This window comes from Cygnus atratus, chromosome 1 (genome assembly GCF_013377495.2).
Source record: "Cygnus atratus isolate AKBS03 ecotype Queensland, Australia chromosome 1, CAtr_DNAZoo_HiC_assembly, whole genome shotgun sequence".
Taxonomy (NCBI): domain Eukaryota; kingdom Metazoa; phylum Chordata; class Aves; order Anseriformes; family Anatidae; genus Cygnus; species Cygnus atratus.
The window spans coordinates 94,522,351-94,545,203 of record NC_066362.1 but is presented as its reverse complement, the minus strand read 5'-3'; the positions used below and the strand labels follow the sequence as shown (position 1 = coordinate 94,545,203).

Genomic DNA, 22,853 nt, shown 5'->3' with positions numbered 1-22,853 from the left:
CAAATCCAAAACACAGTACCATGTGGGCTGCTCTGAAGAAAATTAACTCCATCCCTGCCAGGCCTAGTACAATCTCTACTCCTTACTCTATAACATTTAGATCATGCTCAGGTCCTACTACACTACAATATATCAAGATCCTCATTAACTCCTCCCTCCCTTCTCATCCTTTGATACTTACACAGATGTTGTTCCCTTAGCCTATGGTCCATCCCTGTAAAATGTCCATTCAGTTCATAGCCCATGACACAAGTTCCATCTGCTAAAGTAGTTGCTCAGGACAGCAGAAGTGGTGCGCTGTGTTGAGTTCCTGCACACCAAACCCAGCTCAGGTCAGGTCACTGCTGCGATTGCCTGGCTTTTTGTGAGGCTCGTGCTCTGTTGGTTCAGGTGGTTCACATTGCAGTACTTCCAATAACATGCAACTCAAGTCACGGGTTACAACAGTGTGTATCTGCTTGAGTGTGGACTTACTCAATGGTCACAGTCCCTTTGACTCCAGTTCTTGCTGGAGTTCCAGTATGTCCAGTGTGGCAGCATTGCCGAGGCCACCTGCCAGCCCAGGCACGTGGCCATTGCTGTTATCACAATATTCCAGGGCACCGCGCAGTGAGATGATAAGGGCTTAAACAGCAAAAGTCAAAACTAGTCACTAACAAGCACTAGACTCTAATAAACAGTAAGGCCCAGGACCCTGCTAATTAACAGCTAAACAGCTCTAACAGCTATCAATTCCATCTGGCACACTGATCAGATCTGTCATTATCTTGAGCCCCTTTTGCCATGCATTGGGCAGGGACCAATGGGTAGCTTGACCCCAGCCAGCAGCAGAGCCCCCAGCCAGCCGCTCACACGCTGCCCCTGGCAGGATGAGGGAGAGAACTGAAAGGGCAAAAATGAGAATAAGCTGTGGGTCAAGATCAAGACAGTTTGATAAGCAACGCTGTGCGGGCAAGCAAAGCAAAGTCAGGAATTGATTGACTACTTCCCCGCTGGCAGGCAGATGTCCACCCACTTCCTGGAAGTTGGGGTCTCAGCATGCATAGCAGTTACTTGGGAAGACAAATGCCATGACTGCAAATGTGCCAGCCTTCCTCCTCCTTTCCCTCAGCTTTTATTGCTGAGCATGATGTCGTACAGCATGGAATATCCCTTTGCTTAGTGTGTGCATCAGCTGTCATGGCCGTGTCCTCTCCCAGCCTCCCACCTCTTACTCCACAACCTACTTGCTTCAGGGGCAAAGTGGAAAAAAGGAAAGGCCTTGACACTGTGCAAACATTGTTCAGCAATAGCTAAACCATTGGTGCCTTGCCAATACTGTTCTAGTCACAAATTGAAAACACAGCACACCGTGGGCTACTCTGAAGAAAACTGACTCCATCCCAGCAAGAGCAAGTACACAAAGTATTTCCATATGCAAGTGGAGGGGTCAAATTCTTGGTCTAGTTTACAGCAAGATGTGAAAACATATCTGTACTGGATCTGCCAAATTGAAGGTAAGCTATGTTCAATAAGCCCTTAGGTGACTGGAAAACAAAGAATTTTTATCATGTCTGTGAGGCAGCCAGCTTAGATTGAATCTGCCAAGACTTTTGGAAATATGTAGTGAAAATGATCAGGTTTGTACCGCCTTTTGCACACCACAGGATGAAATCTTGTGTATGTTGAAATTAACTGTAAAATACATAAGGAGAGCAAAAACTCCTGCGGTTCTCTCAAACTAAAAAACAGAGATGCATATCACAGCATGAAACATTAACAAACACAAACTCTTTTGGACTAAGGGAGAAATGTGGTGTTAGAGTGCAGAGTATTCACATCTTGCCAATAATTTCTTCACACACGAGTCTAGGTGGGTGCCTTTATGCTGACCTTTTGATCCAAAGCCCCAGCGTTAACTGTTCGTAGCCTCAAATGGTATAGTAATGGAGTTGCTGCTCTATAATTTCAGCTTCCAGGAGGACACAGGGTGTCCAAAGCAGAGCATCTCCAGATGATAGTAAGGGATAGGTGCACATGAATCCCCATGCTTTTCTCACTAGGTGCCACTAAGTGTTTCCGTTTGCTTTCCAGAGGTGGTGGTGGCTGGACTACAGGCAGAAGCTGTGAAACTGGTTGTGTCTGCATGTCGGTGGGAAGTGAGGAGGAAGTGCACGTAACCACAGTTGAGCAGCTCTAAAGTAGTTGCCAACAGCAGCACCGCAGTAGTTTTTTCTCCAGACCCAGACACGTGAGTCCAGTACTCAGACAGGTTTGTACAGACTGCGCTGTGAAGTGTAGCTGTAAAGGCATACCAAAGAACGATGGAGATACAAAGCTGTGTATTACCCATGGATTCAAGTCGATGCAGATCATGTGTCTGTGTTCATCTACCCAGAAACCTCCTGAGATGTGCAAAGGTGAATCTGGGCTTCGGGGTACTTCACGTATTAGACATCACTGAGCATGTGTGGCAAAAGTAAGGCATGCCCATATGAAGTGCCAGGAGAACTCTACAGAAAAAGCATCAAGTAGGAATCTGGCTAGGACTTCAGGAAAACATCCAGCCTTTTGAGCACCCTCCAGTGCACCCTGGTATGGCTATGAACACTGGTGTTTTTAGAACTGTGCTAAGGGACAAAAAAAAAAAGGGGGGATTGCAACTTCATAAGCAGTGATGCACAGGTGGTATCTTCTATGACAGGAAAAGACCTTTTGGAGACTTACCTGAAGGAGGAAGGTAAAAGCTGTGCCCATGCACACAGGTGTGCTAGGGAAGACTGTTTATTACACGTTACTATATAGTACCACAGAAATGAGATGCAACAGTGTCCTGGGGTGACCAATTGCTGCTTGGTATTAGTGAGTCAGTCGTTCCACTTAATGAGCATTGAGTGTTCCTCTTCTTGCTCTCACTCCTTTACTTTGTTATGTTTATTCATGCTAGTTGTATAGCATCCACCCAGTTCATCCACCCACACTTTCCTATCATTACTGTGCCCTATTCTGCACTTGTTTGTTACACCCAGTACTTGCATCATGCTTTAATTACAATAACCTCCTCTGGGTAGAGACTCCATCATCTTGGAAGTTTGTATAGCACCCTCCAAAATGGGCCACGGAATCGTTCCCAGTGTTCCTGGGAACATCTGTAACACCTCTCCTAGTGGGACAAATGCTATGCTAAGCCCACTGGGAACTAGGTATGTCCAGAGGCACAAACTAATTCAGTCTGATCCTTGTGCTTTTTTATTTTAAAAAAGTACTAGGTTTGATTCTTCTAACTCTACTTGATCCACTGTTTGCTGTTCTTTATAACAGCCCTCTTTAGGCACTTATCAAGAAAATTTGTACATCAGTGTCCCCATCTGTAGCAGACTTAAGTGACTTTTCCAGGTTTTTTTTCCCAGTAGCCAACTGAAAAACATTTAAAAAATGTTCTGCCCATAATGGAAATGCATAATGCTGTACAACGTGATCCATCTTAGACTAAAGGTTAATCTGATAACCCGTGGCAAGTGATTCCACAAACAAGTCCTTCAGCCATAAATGTCTTATTTCCAGTGGCCGTGTGCTTCAGCCTGCACTGTGTCAAACGCACAGGGTGCCATAGTGTCCAGTGGATAAAGCGGCTTTAGGTAGCCACCTGCCTCCTAACAGCTCCTATACTTTGCAGAGGTGGCTGCTGTGTGTCCTAAGGCTTCTGCAGGTCTCCATAGCTTGGATTTTGTACTGGCTTCTCTGTCAGCTGTGTTCCAGTAAACTACAGTGCTGCTTTTTTTTCCCCCTTGCACAGTTTTCAGGGTATGCTCGGCTTACCACTCTTGTTGAACAAAAGACCCAGCAAGTGTGAAACTAGAGGTGATGAAGACAGCACTGAAGGAGATACATGAAGGAACAATGTGGACAATAAGTCATGAACTACAGGTAAAAAGCAGAGACATTTCAATAGTAATAATAATATGAATTTGCATGGAACTAAAGTATTAAAATGTCTTGGACTCTTGGACTTCCAGACTGTGTTGTAGTAAAGTAGAAGCAGAAAATATTTGACATTGGTTCATGCTACAGAGAAGAGCTGTTGCATTCCTTTAGTGAGGGACCTTTTCTTACAGTTCAAGAGCAATTGATCAGATTGTAGCAATACATTGATGACAACGACCATTGACGCTCACTTTACCTCTGTAAAATACAAAATTACAAGAGATTTCCTGCTTTCAAAAGCCAGAATGGCTCCAAAAATGGCTGTGGCATTGGAAGAATATCCAAGCAAAATTCGTGCATCCTTATTTTTTAAAGAGGGGAAAGAATTCTAAAAGAGGAGGGGATCATGGAGATGAGTCAATTTTGTTGTCTTTCTTATTTATTTTTTTTAACAACAGGAATTTACTGCTTGAGGTCCTGACATGGGAAAACACTATGTTCTTCCCTCCAATTAAATTATTTTGTTCCATTGTTTTTGATCCCAGGGAAACACATGCCCTGTGCTTGGAGGACAGGCCTATTCTCTTGAATTGGGGTGCATATTTACTGAAAATGTGACATCTTAAATGTTTGGAATTAACAAACCCTAGGAGCTTAGGAAAAAACAGGAATTAAGGCATCTGAGTAAAGTAATCAATGGCAAAGCTTTTAAATTAGCCCTTCATGACTGTTTAATTTCTGGAAGTCTCCTGTTGAGAGCCCCCAAATCAAAGGATCAGCCAGGGGGATCTAGAAGAGATGGACCTTCAAAGTTGCAACCAATCTTCTGTTCTTATAGGTAGCTACACTCTATAGGCCTTGTTGTAAACTAATCATTTCAGAAATATTTTTGTTGTTGTTGTTTTTTCTGTTCACACTGCTGTTGCATTCTATCATACATGATAGTTAATAAAGTCTAATTCCTCAAATTAATTAATCAGACAAAATTATAAAAGCACAGAAATTAGTTCCTGCCTTTTTTCAGAGTTACGTCCATGCTCAGCACGAAAAAAAATCTGGTTTACTGCCTGCTTTTGGTGAGTTTCCAAGTTACTTGCGCCATCTTAGTGCTTTCACCTACTGGCTTCACAAGAGTGCATAAAGTTTTTAACTTACAGAAGCTTTTCTCCAAACAGCTTGGCAAGAATTTAAGAGAACTTTTCTCACGCGTACATTTTATAAAATCCTCCACAATAAAATACAGGCCAGAACTGGTTAACAGTGCTCCCCTCTGGTGCATTTCTTTGTGAAACTTAATCAGAGTTTATGGTGCAGGTAAGATGTGACCTTAAAACGTTTTTGAGTCTCAGACTGTACTGTGCATTTAGATGAGTTGCTTGGATCTCGTGCCTGATCAAGTATCCCCTAGGGGTGATTCCACCCTAGATTAAAACAAAAAGGATTCTTAGTCCTTAGCACTAAGGAAAGCAGCAACAGTGCCATGCTGAAGGGCTTGGTGTTACTCTTTTCTTCCAAAGTGCCAACAGCAATTTCAGAGATTGGTCTGAGAATCTGAAGAGTTCTTGGGGCAAGTACAGACGGATTTCAAGCTTCCCTTGTGCAACAGAGGAGCAGGAAGAAGAGCGGGCATGTCCCCTAGCCAGCCAAAGAGCCTTCTAGCGTACTACTGCCTATGTTAAACGAAGGTGAGGCTCCTTGTAAAGAGGTTGTTTGAGGAAACCCTTACACTCTGAAGGCCGTTCTGGGTGGTGAGGTAGCACAACACAGAAGTTACCACCAAAGGATTGACTGGGTGAGGTACAATAGATCTGTATCCAGGTGAATCCAGCAGAGAAGACCCTCTGAGGCAGTGGGCACTGACCTGAAGCCTGCAGCCACCAGGTTGCGGTGGGATTCTCAGAAGTTCACATTTCCTCCATTACACTTGCTTGGGCTTCTTTGTAGGCCAGCTGAAGATAAGGGCCTGCTTACTGCTACCCAACTGGCATTCATTTTAATGCAAATTGCATTAATGTATCCAAGATTAGACACAAGTTTTAAATGGATACCTTATGGCTTTCCTTTCTATTAAAATTTTGAGTGATTGCTCAAACCAGTCACATTTTTCCAATAAGAGGGTGCTTTTCTCTGGAAAATGGTTTCATCCTGTGTGGAAGGTAGTCGTTTTCAAAACACTCTTCATATTATCTGATTAGGAAGCTAGAAATGAAAAAACACATAGCTTTGGAACAAACCAAATTATTTTCTAGTACTAACATAAGGTTATTTTGGGTTTGGAATTTAAAAAAAAAAAGTTAAAAGGTAGGAGTTTCCCCTCTATTCTTTTTTTCTTTATTTTTAAACTTTCTATTACTCCTCTTTTCTACTGAAAAAGGTGTAAGCTTGTTGAAAGAGGTAGGGAGCAGGCAAGATTAAGGGGAGAAAGTGTGAGAAATCCTACTTTTCATAGCTAATGCTTTCCATCTTGGGAAAAAAAAAAAGGTTTTGAATTTTTTTGTCTGCTAGCCAAATGCCTTTGACTTTACTTTTCCTAGTAGAGTGGGGGGATGGCGAGAGAAAATATGGAGGAAGATTGGGGAAGGAAGGAAGTAAAAATCCCAGGAATATAATTTTGGCTTGTTTCCAAAGGATGAAAGTGTTCTGTGAAAACAAAATAAGGCAGGTGCTTCAGAGAACAAAAGAAACCCTGGGAAAACCCAGTGTACTTCAGTCAGAACTTTGCTGTTTTTTTTCTTGTGCAGCTTTTGGAGGACAAATCTAGGTTCCCTGACTACTGTCTGTATCGCTTCGAGTAAATGTGTTGAGCTGCAGTGGAACTACTCTAGGGATTGCTATTTTGGAAAGGACAGAGGCCACCCATCAGATCCTGTGAGCAGGCTGGAAGCTGCTGCCCCTAGGCAGGACGTGCCATGGGAACTCCGAGGTTTCACTCCTTCCCCTGCCCCTGCTCGGCACCAAGCGATGACTCAGGTCAGTAAGCGGGTGCCCAATACCTCATTCCAGCAGGCCACAGGCTTTACTTACCTGCTGCTCAGCCACATGCCAGCAGTACAGAGGGGATGCTAAGAGATAAGTGAGAGGGAACCGTACATTTCTGTTCTCTTTCCCACAGCAATTTGTTTATCAGTCATTATTTTGTCTCATTTCACCCTAACCATGCTATTTTATGAAGTTCCTATGCTTTATGAAGTTCCATGCTATTTTATGCAGTTCCTTGCAAATGGCTGGGGTGGAGACCAGATTTGTTCTGTTTAGAGTTCTGCTTCAAGCTAAAGTACAGTGAAGTGGCAATTGTCATCTTTTCTTTCTTCCTTTTCTTTCTAACAAATCTGCAAACAAAAGAAGGCATGAAACTGCTGAGAGGCAATGGCCTGAGGGCAAATGAAAGGAAATTTTGCAGGACCCAGACAAACCACTGATGCCAGATGATACAGGACCAAAATGTTTAAAATGGTTAGCTGAGTTTTACACAGCTGAGTAATCTCATTAACGTAGAACCTTTTGTAGCTACATGTGTTCAGCTATAATGATGGAGATAGGAATAAAATCCTGCAATTAAAGGAATCTGTTCTGGGTTTGAGAAGAACCTGTTCTTGCTTGCCCACCTGTGCATAGTCAGATGCCTTCTAAGGGCTTTCATTTTGCATCCTCACACACTGTACCCAGCTAGGAGGCTGGATATGCTATTGCAGAAGTAGGAGGCCTGACCCCTTACATGAACCTTCTAAAGCATCAACCAGTTTGGAGAACAAACTGTCAGTACAGAGTAGGAAGCCATAGCAGTGGTAGCAATGTGGTGGAGATCAAAGGGAAGCAGCACAGAGGTGAAGGAGTTGGCTAGTAGCGGGTAGTAAGGGGTAACATGGGGTAGAGTGAGTAGCAGTACAGCCAATAGATTGGAGGAGGACTGTAGTCCTGGGTGAATGAAGCTTTAGTGACGTGCGGAAAACGGACTCCACAATCAGTAAGATCGTAAAGAAGGTACGTTTATTCAGCACTGGGCAGCACGGGGGGTAGTCCCACCAAAGCTGTGTGCACTTGCCTTGGTTATATGCAGTATAAATATGCGTGGCAACTTGCCTTGGTTATATGCAGTAGAGTTACACATGCATGAAGTTTCCCCATGTGCCTACACATATGCATGACCTATCCCCGCTTCATGTTAAAATTAGTTCCAAGGAGTCATTTCCATAAACTCCTCCCATCTGTGCTTGCACAGTGTCTCCTGGTGGTGGTCACCGGGGGGCGTGGGAATGAAGGCTGATAGCTCTTCTTCATCACCGCTAGCTGACCTCTTGTCTTTGTGCAGACTCAGCTGCTCCTTGGCTCTTGTCCAAACCACAGGGTTGGTCTCAGATGGTTCTTGAGACAGGTTCCCCGTTTTTGTCAGGAACCATCCTTTGCAATGGGCCCCGAGACTCCTCGTTTCGGTTAATTTGCACAGCAGCAAGCAAAGACATTAAGCAACATCTATTTTTAATACAATAATCTAGGCATTCATTAGTCAGCACCCTGTCTACTACGATTCCCTTAACTCCCGCTCTCACAGCGATTGAAGGAGCCTGGGCCAGGCAAGGAAGGACCGGCACAGCAGGTAAAGGCTCTTCGCAGAGATGTTTTCCAGGAAAATCTCGTGCCTGCCCTCGGGGGAAGGGCGAGACGGGGAAGTTTAGGGGACAGCGGGGCCAGGGCGCTCAACGCCCGCCCGTCCGCGCCCCTCCAGCGGCGCAGCCCCGCCCCCGCGCGGCGCACACGTGCTCTTCTCCCGCCACGGCTCCGCCCCGCCCTCCTCTCTCCATTGGCCGGCTTTCCTGGGGGGAGGTGGCCGCGCCCAATCAGAAGCCGGCGAGGGGCACGCCCCCCCCCCGGCGGCGAATGGGCTTGAAGAGCGGCGGCGCGGGGGCGCGCCCTGAGGGGGGTGGCGGCGGCGGGAGGTGACCGCGGACGGAGGCGGCGGGGACGGGGGCACAGCGGGCGGCCACACGGCGCTCCCTGCCCGGCATGGCGGGGCCGCGGGGAGCCCGGCCTGGCGGCCCCGGCTGCTGCTGGGCGCTGCCCACGGCGCTGCTGTGCGCCTACGGCTTCTTCTGCAACGTGCGGCCCTCCGAGCCCTTCCTCACCCGGTACCTGCTGGGGCCGCACAAAAACCTCTCCGAGACCCAGGTACCGCGTGGCCGCGGCTCGGGTTTCCTCGCGGCGCGGTGGCGATGCGTCTTACCGCCGTCTCTTCTTCCCCCCCCGGCAGGTGTTGAACGAGATCTACCCGGTGTGGACGTACTCCTACCTGGCGCTGCTCTTCCCCGTGTTCCTGGCCTCCGACTACCTCCGCTACAAGCCCGTGGTGCTGCTGCAGGGCCTGAGCCTCATCGTCACCTGGTTCATGCTGCTCTACGCCCAGGGGCTGCGGGCCATCCAGTTCCTCGAGTTCTTCTATGGGATGGGGACTGCCACCGACGTCGCCTACTACTCCTACATCTACAGCGTTGTCGATGTCGACCTGTACCAGAAGGTCACCAGCTACTGCCGCAGCGCCACCCTGGTGGGCTACACGGTGGGCTCGGTGTCCGGGCAGGTCCTCGTGTCTGTGGCGGGGTGGTCCCTCTTCAGCCTGAATGTCATCTCCTTAACCTCCATATCCATTGCCTTCGGCACGGCCTGGTTCCTGCCGATGCCGCGGAAAAGTCTTTTCTTTCACCACGTCTCCAGTCAGCCGTTCAGCTTGGAGATGAAGGTCATGGACTGTAAAAACGGATCGGCTGTCCAAGATCAGCCCAGCGTGCAGAGGACGCCTGGCTGGGAGGATGAGACTAAAGTTCCCTTAAACGTGGAGGGGAGTGCAGCAGAGAAACAGGTGAGTTGTGCCCTGGGTGTACTTCAGAAGAGGATGCAACACTCATGTGGTTGTCATACATGCATAGGTGTATGTGTATGTGCGTGCACACAGCAGTAGAGGTGCAATATCCAATAGCAAAACCCATCCCTTTACTTATCCAACTTCCTTATTTATTATACAGGAAAATCTCCTTGTGATTTCCTTTCTTTGATAGAGCATGGTAGGCTGCTCCTTGGTTTTGCTGAAGTTGTTCTGCGTGCCTCACAAGGCTTTGGTTGAAACTCTCTGGGTATCAAATTGCTGCTCAACCGTACAATGCCAGAAGAATCTCGGGGCACTAAAAATTCGGTGCTTGTCCAAATTCTGGGTGTGCCTGTGACTTGCAGGGAAAAAAGCCATTCTTCCAGCATCCACATCTTGAAAACATTCGTTCCTTCAGCTGTTGTGTAAGCTGTGTAGTAAGAAGATGTGTAGCAATTGGATTTTTACTTACAGTGCTGGAAGGACACTAGTCTGGGGAGGAAACAGCAGCAGTTCTGGAGAGCGCTAACAACTGGCGTAGGTTATCTACAGGGGGACAGGGTACAGGTAAATTGCAGGAGATAGTTTTGGTAAAACTTCAGAGCATCCCGTGAGCACACCACAGGTTATGCCAAGCACTCTGGGCTACGTAACCTCTAGCAAAAGTCCCCAGAGGGCTGCTAGCTGTCCTGGGGCTGTTCATTACAGACAACCAATTGCACAGAGAGCAGCCTGCTGCAGGTGCCGGCACTTTGTGTGGGGCTAGGTGCACTGTCCCTGGATTGAGAGGAATGAGGAGCTGGGGTAATTTTTTTCTTAAGGTGTGTGAAGAGAGCATCTGTGCTGCTGCTGCATGTGTCAGAGCTGGGGTTTGCTCACTGACACGGGGGGAGCAGAGGAGGGCTCTGCTTTGGCTGGGTTGAGGGGGCAGTGTCCCGGGTTGCTTTCAGCTTCCTTCAGCTGTTGCTAGGAATTAAAGGCATTAACATTCCAGGGACCTGATCCTGCCCCATCCAGCACAGTCTGCCGAGACCCAATTGCTGAGATGGCAAGGTGTTTAAAAAAGAAAAAGTATGTATGTTTTTAAAGGGGACCAGTCTTTATTTTGCTTTGTCATCCGGTGGGAAGCAAGGAGAACGTGCCAGGACAGAGTAGCACAGCAGCAGGGGGCTGCCTGAACACACGAGGCTGGTCCTGAGGGCCTTTCCCTCTGGCCTCTTGCTCCATGCTGTCCCCAGGTACCAGCACCTGAAGGGTGCTTTCCTGCCTTGTCCTCCTGGTGCTGGCACCAGGGAGGGAGCAGTGTGGCCACCTGAGAGATAGTGTGTATGTGCTTCTGCAGATTTTCTGGTTTTAGGGCAGGAGTGGCTTTGAGGTGATTAAAAGCAAAAAAAAAAAAAAAAAAAAAAGTCTTTAACCATGCAAACTTGTATGCTGAACGGTATTTGTTAATCGCAGAGTGGCTCAGATTGGGAGGGACCTTAAAGATCCTCTAGTTCCAACCCCCCTCCACGGTGCCAGTAACGATGAAGGGATGCATATTGCTTATCTTCCCCTTCTGTTTATCTTTCTCCCAGAGCAAGGGGCAAAGCTGCTTCAGAATTAATGCTGAAAGGGGGGGATGCAGGGGGAGGGAGGTACGTGTGCTTTAGTGCAACTACCTGGTGGTGGTCATACCAGGTGCTGAAAGCTGAGAAGCACTGGTGTCTGTAGTTTTAACGAAGGTAACGGCAACTGCGTTGCATGAGCGTGCATTAGAGGCTGTACAAATAATTGAACTGAACCATTGCCAAGCGATAGGAGGGCTGATGGGCCTTTCTGGCTTACCAGGCACCTGCTTGCACCGAGCTTGCTGAATCAGTGCTTGCAGCATATGTGACAGTTACCTTCCCTGTTTTTCTGCACCTGAACTCGTGCTTCATGCGAAGCCTTCTGCGTGGGAAATGTCTGGCTAACGCTGGCTTGCTGTGAGCTGACCTCTTTCCAAGTCATTCTGTTGGGCTTTGCAGAAATAGCATCTGCACGCAGAGCAAGCATTTTGCCTCTGGCAAAGCACCAAAGGGACCGTGTGGTATTTAATAAAGATACTCAGAAACTGGTGACGCTTTGAGGGGTGGAGAAAGGGAGTTCAGGATGGAGTTAGGCTGCGGTCTTTGTTAGGAGTTTGAGCAGCGATGCCTTAAAACAAGTTTTATTGCCTGAGGAGAATATTCTTTCCAAGGCATAGGGCGAGTGATTCCCCTGGGTCAAGGGCGTGCTGCCAAGAGCACGAAGCTGCTGCTGATGGGGAAGCTGCTCCAAAGCTGGCTGTGTGGTGGCTCAGTGTGCAGTAGCTCAGTCCTGTGACAGCTCTATGCTATCCCGCAGGGATGGGTGGGCTCAGGAGCTCTGTCAAGACCCACACGAAGTAACTGCTGTTTGGGCTCATGTGAGAAGGGTCTTGCTTGTCTACAAAGAGTGTGTGCACACAACAAACATAATTAGCAGCTCTGTCTACAAAGTGAAGACCTTTGTTTCCTCTGCTGATCTGGTGTAAAGTGGTTAGGAACATCAGTCTAATAGCCTGTATGTAAAAGGCAATTTTCATTTGTCAGCATCCCTTCTTGCTAAGACTGACCTCCTTTCAAATTTTTTCAAACCATTTTGTGGGTCTGCCCCCCTTTTTTGTGCTCTTTCTAGAAAGATCTGGAAGAGAGGTTCATTTCTGTCTCACTGAATCGTCAAAGCACTCGTATAAACGAGAGCTGCCGTTTGTGACAGGGTCTGATGGAAGGAGCTTTCATTTCTCTGCAGATCCCCAGGCAATACCTCTCTAAGAGCCTTGGTGAACATTAACAGGAGTAGAGTAGTGGAATGATATTGCTCCTTTGAATAATTCATTCCTGAATGCTAGTGCTAGGGAAAATTGACTTACTTATGAGGGATAAATACCCTCATCTGGTCACTTGCACGCTCTCCATGCTAGCTGGTTTGACTGAATTTGGATCAGGGCTTAACAAACATCAGTGATGCTTCTTCCTGTGATTTGAGTGACTGGCTTCCGAACCCGTTTCTTGAAAATAAATATGGGCCTATGCCTCTTCTCTCTGGTACCTCTCATGGCACTTCCAACAACCAGCAGCTACTGCTCTGTGTGAGAGAGCTGGAGGTGGAGAGGATGCTTGAGACGGACCCCTTCCCTTCCGTATTATAGAATGGTGTGCGGTATTTGTAAATGGAGACTAACATTCCTCTCCCCCTCCCTCCCCTTTATGCAGGAGCAGAAAGTAGACATCGTGAAGGTGCTCAAGGATCTCTGGCGGGACTTCCTGCAGTGCTATTCCTCTCGGACCATGCTGTGCTGGTCAGTGTGGTGGGCACTGTCCACTTGTGGCTACTTACAAGTCATCAACTACGCTCAGAACCTGTGGGAGGTGGTGCTGCCTTCTCACAGCACAGAAATCTACAATGGTGGTGTGGAGGCGGCCTCAACGCTGCTAGGTAAGCTGCTGATGTAGCTCCTGCTCTGCTGGGAGAAATGCTCTGTGTCCCTCAGGGTCACCAGAGTGTGATTTGGAAGTGTCTTAGGTTTCCCCACACATGCAGGCAAGGGAATCTCTGCACTTGGGATGAGTCTTCCATGACACGCGTGGTGTCGCACTCAGTGTAGAGTTTGCTGTTGCATGCAGCCCTGGTTCTTGTAATCCAGTGTGTAGGTGTTTAAAGGAACCTCCCAAGTCAGTTGTTCTGAATGATTTGTCAAAAAGGCTCCAGGTGTGTGATCAACTCTTCCTGGCTGTCACTGTAGCTGCAGCCCTGAAACAGTTGGGGTTGTGCTTGTTTTAACCACTCAAAGCCCAGCTGAGGGTCCTGTGCATTCATTACTTTTTCTCTGGCAGCATAGGGAGCACATGAAAATTTCCTGTACACGCGCAAGCATGTGTGAGCCACTGTGTAGTCATTTCAGCAGTGTTAAGCAGAAAGGCTATTAAGATGAAAGAAGTCACTTGACTTGAAAGGGCCAGGTGGGTCCGTCAACAAAAAGAAATTGTTTAACAAGTTATTAATGCTGTTTCATTACCAGAACTAGGACAATACTTCTTTTAATATCGCTAAAGTATCCTTGCAGAGGCTCTCTAGGTGTTGCTCTACTATGTTCCTTTTCTTTGATGGAGTCATTGTTCCTCCATGTGCTGTGAACTTCACCTTCTTGGGGCAGAAGAAGCCAAGGTATCCAAACAAGCAAGGCCTGGAGCTTGTCTTTAGCATGCTCAGACCCCTCTTGGAGTTCAGTGGGAAGCTGAGACTCATTTACAGCTCTAGTAGCTGGACTAGCACCCATTGTTAACTGGGTTTGAACGTGTCACCACCTTTTATTTAATGGTCAGATCCTTAAGAATCATCATCTTTGGAGTGCACTTAAATAGCATGTGGTCATATGCTATCACAGCATGATGTTGTGGCTCTTTTAATTTTTGTTTGATTCAGCTTCCTCTACCATCCTGCCTTGGCCCCTGGAAGCAGAAGAATTTGTATCAAGCAAAAGAAGACACCAGTCAGTTTGTGGGTGCAGAAATCACAGGTCACTGCTACACAGAAGATGCTCTTACTTCAACTGGAGCATGCTCTGTAAAGCAGGGACTCTTCAGAGGGCAGCTGTTAGGTTCTGAGAAGTCTTTACCAAGCATGTGAATTTATTATGTTAAGGGGTTATAGCATGGCCAGATGTGGACAGATTGGGGAAAAAAAGTGAGGAAATATTCTTCAAAGCTTGTTATGAGCATCTGTGATATCAAGGTCCTTTTCAAATCCTGTGAACAGTGGTCCTATTGGAAGGAAAGGTTGTTGGCACTTAACTCCAGCAAAACTGAAATTTTTGTTTTCCCACAAAACAAACTTTGATTTTTCCTCTATTGTCTTTTCTGTAAATGGTTGGATTATATTGGGTGAAGTCTTCTGAAAGCGATTTAGCTTCTGTCCTTGAACTGCTCAAAAGAAAACCAAAAAATCCTTCTGCTTGACAATTTCATTACTTGGAACAAATGAAGTTTAGTGAAGTAATCTCAACAAAAAGCCTTAAATATATAACAGGACTAGAAGTGATCTGTTGAGAACGAGCACCCAGTGAAATCAACCTTTTCTACCCATTCTTAAGTAAATTTACGTTCTTCATTTACTGTCATCTTACAGGCCCCTCTTTGCACCAAATCTGGTTTGAGTTGCATTCTTTTTGAAGATGGATGACTCCCTGAATAAATCTGAGTGCAGCTGTAGTCCTCAGACCTGTAGAAGAACATGAATGCTCCTTACTTTTCTTATTGTTTTGGAAGTCCCTTTCCTGGTGTATCCCAGATCCCATCTGCCATTGTCCTTGCTCTTGGTCATTCTGTGATCTGTTACGAGCAATGTCTGGTAACCTTCATAAAAGATGCTGTTGCCATCCCTGCCTGTAGCTGTGGTGTCTGGTAGAAGGGTTTGAGTAGAGCATGGTGACTCATGTGGCTGTCAGCTTCCTGTCCTGGGCAAGATAAATGTTATGCTCCGTAGTGAGGTCAACTGACTGTGTAGCTGTATCCCTGCAGCTTCTTGGGACTGTGGCATTCCTTTATCAGACTGGGATGGGAACCACTGAATCAGCTGTAGGTATCTAATTGCAGCACACAGATTATATGTTTTCATAATTAGGTGTCGGGCTGATATAACGTTGAGCCATATGGGGAGTATGACTTGGAGTTGCCACTAAATCCCCAGAGCGAGATGTAGAATCTCTCTCCCCAGGTTGCAGAATGTCTGAGACAGTAGAAAGAAGGCTCTAGGACCTAGCTTCTTTTTGCATCTCAGGGTTTTGCTACTAGGGGATCCAGGCTTCCAAAGACCACAAAATGTCAGTCTGGTAATGTCACGGCAGGCACTGGGAAGAGGAGTTGAGGGGGAGGGGTAGGGAATAAATTCTTTGTCCTTGGCAGAGCTACCTGCGCTAGTCTGAAAGGTTGTTGTGAGATCTGACAGGATTACAGGCTGGTACACTGATGGTACACAAAAAACCTTCGTGTGCTTGAAGGGTTTTCTAAGAAAGCAGGCCAGCCAAGGGCTACAAAGCATAAATGCTGCCGGGTGGCACTTCTGTACAGTGGTCAAATGCTGAATACAATCCTGTTTTTCAGAGATCTCCAGTGAACCTCCCTTTGTCAGCACGCTGTTTGCTGTATGCATCCTTATGCTATTGGTTGCTCTTTGGCTTGTTTGCAAAACAAAGCCTACTTCGCACAGGAATTTACTTGTAATATGTATTTTGGTTTCTCAGAAGTTAGAGCTGCAATAGTGCGTGAAATGGACCTTGTCTTCTGCTTGAAACGTGCATAATAATTCATGCCGCTCACTGTGTGATCTGTCTTCTCCTCCCAACCCCACCTTTCTAAAATCCAGCAGGAGCTACCAACCTGTTCTGATTGTGAAGGGTTGTTCATGCACAGTTAGTGGTGAAAGACTTTTTTTTATTTACAGCCCCAGTAGCTTTCAATTAAGCTTCATTCTGGTAGATGGGGTTTTGAACTCATGCTCTTACTGTTACAGCCCGGTGTGAATATGACAGTAAACGCAGGTTTTCCTGTTTCCTGAGTGAGAGCTCTAACAGCTGCGTATTAAAGTGGATAGTGTCTTTGTGTCCCCACCTGCAGTGAATGGAGACCCTAAGGCACCACGAAATCGTTAACTGGGTGCTTTTGTGAAGCAGGGTTTGCATTTCTCTGCCTAGCTGACAACACCTCTATGGTCAGCAGCAGTGGTATGAGTCATGGGGCTATTGTACTTATGAAGCTAGGGAGATGATTTCAGGAGGGGTCACCACTGACCTATTTTTGTTGCTGTTGTTCTCAGAAATATGAATGGGAACTTACAGCACGGTTCCAGGTAAGGGGGAAGTTAGGAAGGAGAGCTCCTAAGGTGTGCACATTAATATTGTTCACTTCGTTAATGATCCTCTAACAGAGGCCATACAGCTCCTAATCTGTAGTGTCCAAATTAATTGAATTGCAATAACTAACAGTTATGCTTGCTTTCCCCTCGCAGGAGCTGTTGCAGTGTTTGTTGTGGGCCATATAAAAACATCCTGGGCAATGTGGGGTGAAGTGGCACTTGCCCTCTTCTCCTTTCTTATTGCTGCTGCTGTATATATCATGGACACTGTTTACAACATCTGGGTGTGCTATGCATCGTATGTTGTCTTCAGAATTATCTACATGCTGCTAATCACAATAGCAACGTGAGTATTTTTTAATGTAAATTGCTCTTGAGATTACAGCTGTTTGGAAAGCTGGCCTGTTGTCCATGTAAGCAGGGTCTCACCCGCCAGGAGTCTGGAAGTCTGTTTACAAGGGTTTGTGTTCTGACTCAGGTTGGAAACAGGCATGGAGATGTTTATTTGGCTGGCAGCCTGCCTAGGCTCAAAAGTCGTATGACACTAATGTGACTATTTCTAAATATTAGATAGCGCTGCTTTTTTTGTAAACGTGGCTGGATTGAAGTGTTAGCAGATAAGGAGAGGACAATGCTTTATCTACATTGTGGGGTCAATTTTTGCTAACTTGTATGGAGGAAAATGTCAATGTAACTCCTGTCTGAGAAGGAAAACAGCTGTTGTTCAACCACACATACTCAGTGCTACATGACAGCCCAGGCACAGTCTGAGGGGAGATGTTGAAGCTGGTAACTGCAAAGGGAGTTGTGATCAAAAGGATGCAGGAGGTTATGGACTACACTGCCGTAGGCTGATGCTTAGGGACTGCCAACAGCTCTCTGAGATTAGAGGGTGTTGCACCTTCTCTGGGTGGCAAGGCCATTTGTAGCTGCGTCAGGCAGGGATGTTTCAGTCTTACTGAAACCCACAGACCTTCCCAAGTTTTTGCAGCCTTTTAGATGTCTCTGCAGATCTCCTGCTAGTCTGTCATGAGCTTATTTCTCAAAACACACTGTCAGTGCAAGCTAACTTAGTTGTGGAAAATACTGGACCAATCTATGTAACTCCTTAGGTTGCATATTTGTCTTTTACAGAGATGTTCCTCATATTCTTGTTCCCTTCTTCTTCCCCATCCTTACATTTTTGGTCATCCATTTCTTTCCAGGTTCCAGATCGCTACAAATCTCAATGTGGAACGGTACGCCCTGGTGTTTGGGGTCAATACTTTCATTGCCTTAGCACTTCAGACTCTACTCACATTGATTGTTGTGGATGCCAGTGGGCTTGGGCTGGACATCATCACCCAGGTATGATAGCCCCCTTTAGCTTTACAGATGGGAGAGAGGAAGGTGAAACAGGCTATAAAGCCTCTCAGCCACCAGTTTCTGGGTTAAGGCCTTGCCAACTAATGTTCAGTAATTCCTGACACTTTAGAAGAGGAAGGAAGCTCATGAATTAACTTTCTTATATATTTGATAACTGTTTTGTTTAACCACTTCTTCCTTCTCACCTTCTCTGCAGTTCATGATTTACGCATCTTACTTTGCGGCTATCTCCCTGGTGTTCTTGGCCAGCGGCATATACAGTATTATTAGAGCTTACAGAAGTCAAGAGCAGATGCAAAGCAGATCTCCTGAAAGCCATTAGTGCACCAAGTGAAGACCTTCAGTGGCTACACACGAAGATAGAGGTCTGGTTTTTAATCTCTGCCTTTTCTTCCCAAGGCAGTCACCTTAATGGCACTTGATCCATATTTATACTATATTAGTAGCACATTTTAGAAAGTAAATGTATTAAGTCTTATGTAAGTAAGAACAAATATCTTCTTTCTAAAATGCCTTTTGTTCTTCTGTTGCATATATGGGATGTGCAGCGAAGAACAGTAAGTTTTCTCAAAAAATGAAAGCCTTGAGAGGCTTTAGTCTGAAGCCATGCATCTGGAGACTGTCATTGAAAAGGCAGCTTTGATTGCCTGGTAAACAGCTACTCTCTTTGTCATTAAGATGCTGCTGTAGTGAGGGCATTCTCACAGACCTCTCTGTGGAGAGACCTGGGCCTGGAAGAGGAGGTGGCCTTAGGCCAGTGCTCTGCAGCGTGGCTCTTGCTGGATACTGTGTTTTGAGGACTCATATACTTATGTTTCTGCATATACACATGCTTCTTTTAGTTTAGTATTATTTCTGCAGTTTATCTGCTATCCCTGCTGTCAGAGCTTCACCATAGCTGATCATGCTACCTCCACAAAAATCTAACTGTCCTGGGGCGACTTGTGACAGCGCTGACTTCGCTGCCAGCGGTGCTACTTGTGCTGTGAAGGTCTGCACCCAAGGGACTGTAAAGCTCTAGGGAAAGCCTAGAGGGAGTTCAAGTAGACAGGATGCTGATCAGCAGAACCATTGGGCATCTTTGCCTTTGTCCTCTAGGTCTGCAGATTCCTGCAGTTGTAAGAGTCACTGACTCGTATCCCAGGAGCCTGGGCTATCTCAGTGGGATGGTGGATTTGAGTGTAGCACCAAGAAGGAAGGTGACTTGCAGGATTTTAAGCTATTCTTTGTAACCTCAGAATCATGACTGCAGCGACTAGACATCTTCAGTTACTGTATTTAACAAAATGAACACCTGAGGCCTTGAAAAATGCTGACTGCTGATCTGTTGCTTCTTCCCTTTTTAAAATGCCTTTATTTCTGGCGGGTCTCTATCCACTAGTTCTACCTCTTCTTTCCACTTTTAAAAAAAAAAAAAAAAAAGTGTTTACGGGGAGAAGAGTTTTTTTTTCTTTTGTCCAGTCTGAGCAATTTGGGACTTGCCTCATATCTGCTTTTTAAAATGGTTTATTTTTTTCCAAATTGCATCAACACTGGGAAGGAGTTGCACAGAGCTGTCCTACGCTTGGGCACCTGGGTACTCAGGCATCAAAACCAGCACGGCAACAGATATTTGTAGTGCACTGTGGTCATGGCCTATAAGCTGTCCCAGTTGCTGTGAAGGTTGTAGTTTTAAGCGTATGGGAGAACTGGAAGGGAGAACGTGCTGTGCAGTGTGCTTCCTTTCCATGCCTTCTCTTTGTGTGGTGGTTGGAGCTTATTCCAGTCAGCCTGAAGAAGCAGCTTCATTTCATTACTTGGTTTGTTTAATGCCATGGAGACATCACAGCTTTTCTCTCCTGGCTGGGACAGATATGATCTTCCTCATAAATTCTGAGCACCTCAGCCTTTATGACACAAGGTGAATGACTAACGTGTTTGGGATGTGTTCTCTGGGGTCTGTGGAGCTCTTTAAGGCTGGCTGCTCAGGGAAGTGCGCTCCCAAAAGCTTCACCGTGTCAGCAGGCTGCCTTCTGAGGTGTCTTAGGGGCTCGGCTTTATTTATACTTACATGTGTAAACTTAACTGCCTTATCCTGAAATGGAAACTTGAAGCCAACCACATATATATTCTATTCTGTTCTTTACTGTATAAAAAATAATGTGAAGCTGTGAAATGCTAGCTGACGAGCTGTCCTGAGAAAGGGTAGTAAGGGTATACCTTGTCCTTTGGGTTCCTTGGCCTGATGGCAGCTGTGATGTGAGATGAGGCATGGACGCATGGCACTTGTATCAAGTGACAGAAAGAAGCAACTCAATTTTAATTGCACTTTTCATACAGAGAATAAGTATTTGAAGGGGAACAACCCAGTTAATTCTCAACTTCTATTTAAATAACTAATGAATTACAGCAATAACAATTTTTCTACCAAAGTCATGAAATTGTGACAGCTCTAATAGTGACGTGCTACACTGTGTACATTTTCAGGCCTATTAATGTATGGAAACTACACCTAGATGTTGTTCTTATGTTATGCTGTTGCTGTGGTGATGAGGTGTCAGTAGAGCCTGACTGTACGTGGAATTATTGATGCCTATGAAATTCTGTAAGCATATTGATGTTGTTGGTAGGACCCCTTCAGCTTGTTTCTAATTGAATAGCTATTTTTGTTAAATAAAAATATTTCAAGATATGTGTGGCCAGTGTTTGTTTTGTCTTTTGTTAACTTGCTAATCCACAACATTGCTGCTGCAGTAGACTAATGCAGGTTGTTCTGAGCATCTGTGTTACAAAGGGAAAAATTGAGACAAACCAGGCAAAGAGAACTAAGTCTTAAAGATAGTGGTTGAGTGTTTTGTGTAGTTCTGTGGAGCTCTGTGCAAATGTCTTACCTTGAGGTTCCTTAATTGTCGATCAGTTCAGAAATTCCACTCTGTAGTTCCAGTGCAGACTGGTGCAGTGGGGGAGAAGCTTACTCACTGGTGCAGGATAACGCTGGTCAGGAAGCATCAGCATCGCTGAGGGTGACTGTGAGGGAAAGCAGGTGCAGGTTTACTGTACAGGAGGACCTTTCTATTCACATCTACCTAATTATGAAATTGAGGCCCTAAGGAAGAAACCTATACATTACCTATCCTGACATACCACACTTGACTGGTTTAGAAAGCTGTCCCTTCCTGTCTTGTGATTCTGGAAGAGATGGCTTGTGCCTGCTAGCACAGGCTGGGCTGAAGGGAAACTGCTCTCTGAATATCCGCTGCCAGTTTGTAGCCAGCAAGCCTTCTGTAGAGCTTGTTGAAAAATAGAAAATGGGTGGTTGGAGAGAATGGGTGTGTGCTAGGAAAAAATGCAGTCCTTGCAAGTGTTTCTTTGAGAGCCTTATCACTGAGGCAGGATGGATGGGATTGTCAGCATGTTAGGCTTCTGAACTTCATTCATCAGCTTCCCCTGGGTAAATACAGGAGTTAGCTGTAAAGGGATGCTAGCCTGAGCCTCTTGACTGTGCAAGGGATTAAAATCTATGCTTGCATACAGCAGGAGGGTAATTAGTAGCTCAGATAGTATAGTGTTACATTTCAAGGTGGATTCAAGCATTGCATGTCTCTGGTGCTGCTGAAAGGTGCTGTGACAAGAATCCTGAAGCTGCTCTTGCCTGTGAGCAAAGCAGGTCCACGTGAACCGTGGCAATCCCCCTTGCTCCTCCCATTGCATACAGTGAGAGCTGAGAAGAGACGCCTAGCTGCTGCCACGGAGCTGAATCCCTGCCTTGGTGGTACAGCGCACGCTGCGGTTTGACAGAGAGGAGATAAATACCACGCGTGGCCGGGGTGCCTCCCTGGGACACGGTGGCTGTTTCCCTGTTCCAGCTCGTGCCAGGTGCTGCTGGAGGTAAGTGTCAGCTCAGTCTGTGCATCCTGTGCCGGGCTTGCTGTGATGCTGGTGGTCCGTGGCATGGCTTCTGGACTTCGGGATCCTTGTCAGGGAGAGAGGCTTGCTGTGTCCAAAAGGTAAGGCAGGGTGAGACCTGCTGGAGGGTGCTGTTTAGTGGGCAGCCCCCACTGCGGTGACCCTGGGCTAGCACTGACCCTGAGAGCCTGCCAAGGCATTGCTGGGTTTTACTCTGCTGTGCTGTGTCTCTGTGTGTGTCGAACAGCCAGCTCTTCTGGCAGAGCTTTCAGGGGAAGGGGAGGGCTCTGCACAGATGTGATTACATTTTCTGCTCTATCAGTGTCACCATAGCCAAGCACTTGGGAAGGAAAGAGGGACTTTCCTTATGGCAAGGGACAGGGGACTAGTAGCTCTGGACCTTATTCCTAGTGACTCTTGACAGTGTCAGCTGTTTCCTACAAACTATATAAAAGGTGTTACGATGCTTGTTTAACAGCTCTCTGAAGGTGTTATGCAGCCTTTCTCTGTTCCCTAAAGGTGGCATCTGATGTATTAGTGACATGGAAAAAAGCAACCAACGTGCTGGGGCCTGTCCCTGAAGCACTGCATTGCTTGCCTATTGTTTTCATTGCATTTCTTCACAACCATGTTGTGTAGCTCCCTCACAGAAAGGAACACCTGAAAACCTAAACTTAATGATATATGGGTTCATAAACACAATCATACTAATTTAGATTGAACCAAAAATATCATTTTAAAATATCTTAAGTTCTTTAAATATCATTGTTAAGCATTATAGCTTGATATTCCAGCAACTGGGTCTAATTCTTGTCTTATCTTACAATCACACCGATGCGTAATTAGTGGAATAAAGCATCTCTTGTGAATGAAAGTGGTAGCACTGGCTTGTAAGATGAAAGATGGTCTTACAATAAAAGCAGAGCACAAAGAGAACTGGGAGGAATATCAA

At 46.0% G+C, this 22,853-nt stretch overlaps 1 protein-coding gene across 3 annotated transcripts; it reads left to right on the top strand.

Annotated features, from left to right (window-relative positions):
• The first annotated feature begins 6,802 nt into the window (after positions 1-6,802).
• SLC19A2 (solute carrier family 19 member 2) lies at positions 6,803-21,846 on the top strand. Of its 3 annotated transcripts, none has more exons than XM_035540709.1 (7): positions 6,803-6,873; positions 8,453-8,497; positions 9,149-9,754; positions 13,015-13,237; positions 16,805-16,997; positions 17,857-17,998; positions 18,213-20,687. In XM_035540709.1, exons 1-7 carry the CDS (start codon positions 6,865-6,867, stop codon positions 18,336-18,338), a joined length of 1,344 nt encoding a protein of 447 aa, XP_035396602.1. In that variant the 5' UTR covers positions 6,803-6,864; the 3' UTR covers positions 18,339-20,687. The 3 variants fall into 3 exon arrangements, with proteins under 3 accessions (XP_035396602.1, XP_035396601.1, XP_050565845.1); XM_050709888.1 differs by lacking the exons at positions 6,803-6,873; positions 8,453-8,497 and adding exons at positions 8,905-9,066; positions 21,711-21,846 and having other exon boundaries at positions 18,213-18,381; XM_035540708.1 differs by lacking the exons at positions 6,803-6,873; positions 8,453-8,497 and adding an exon at positions 8,872-9,066.
• Positions 21,847-22,853: the final 1,007 nt, after the last annotated feature.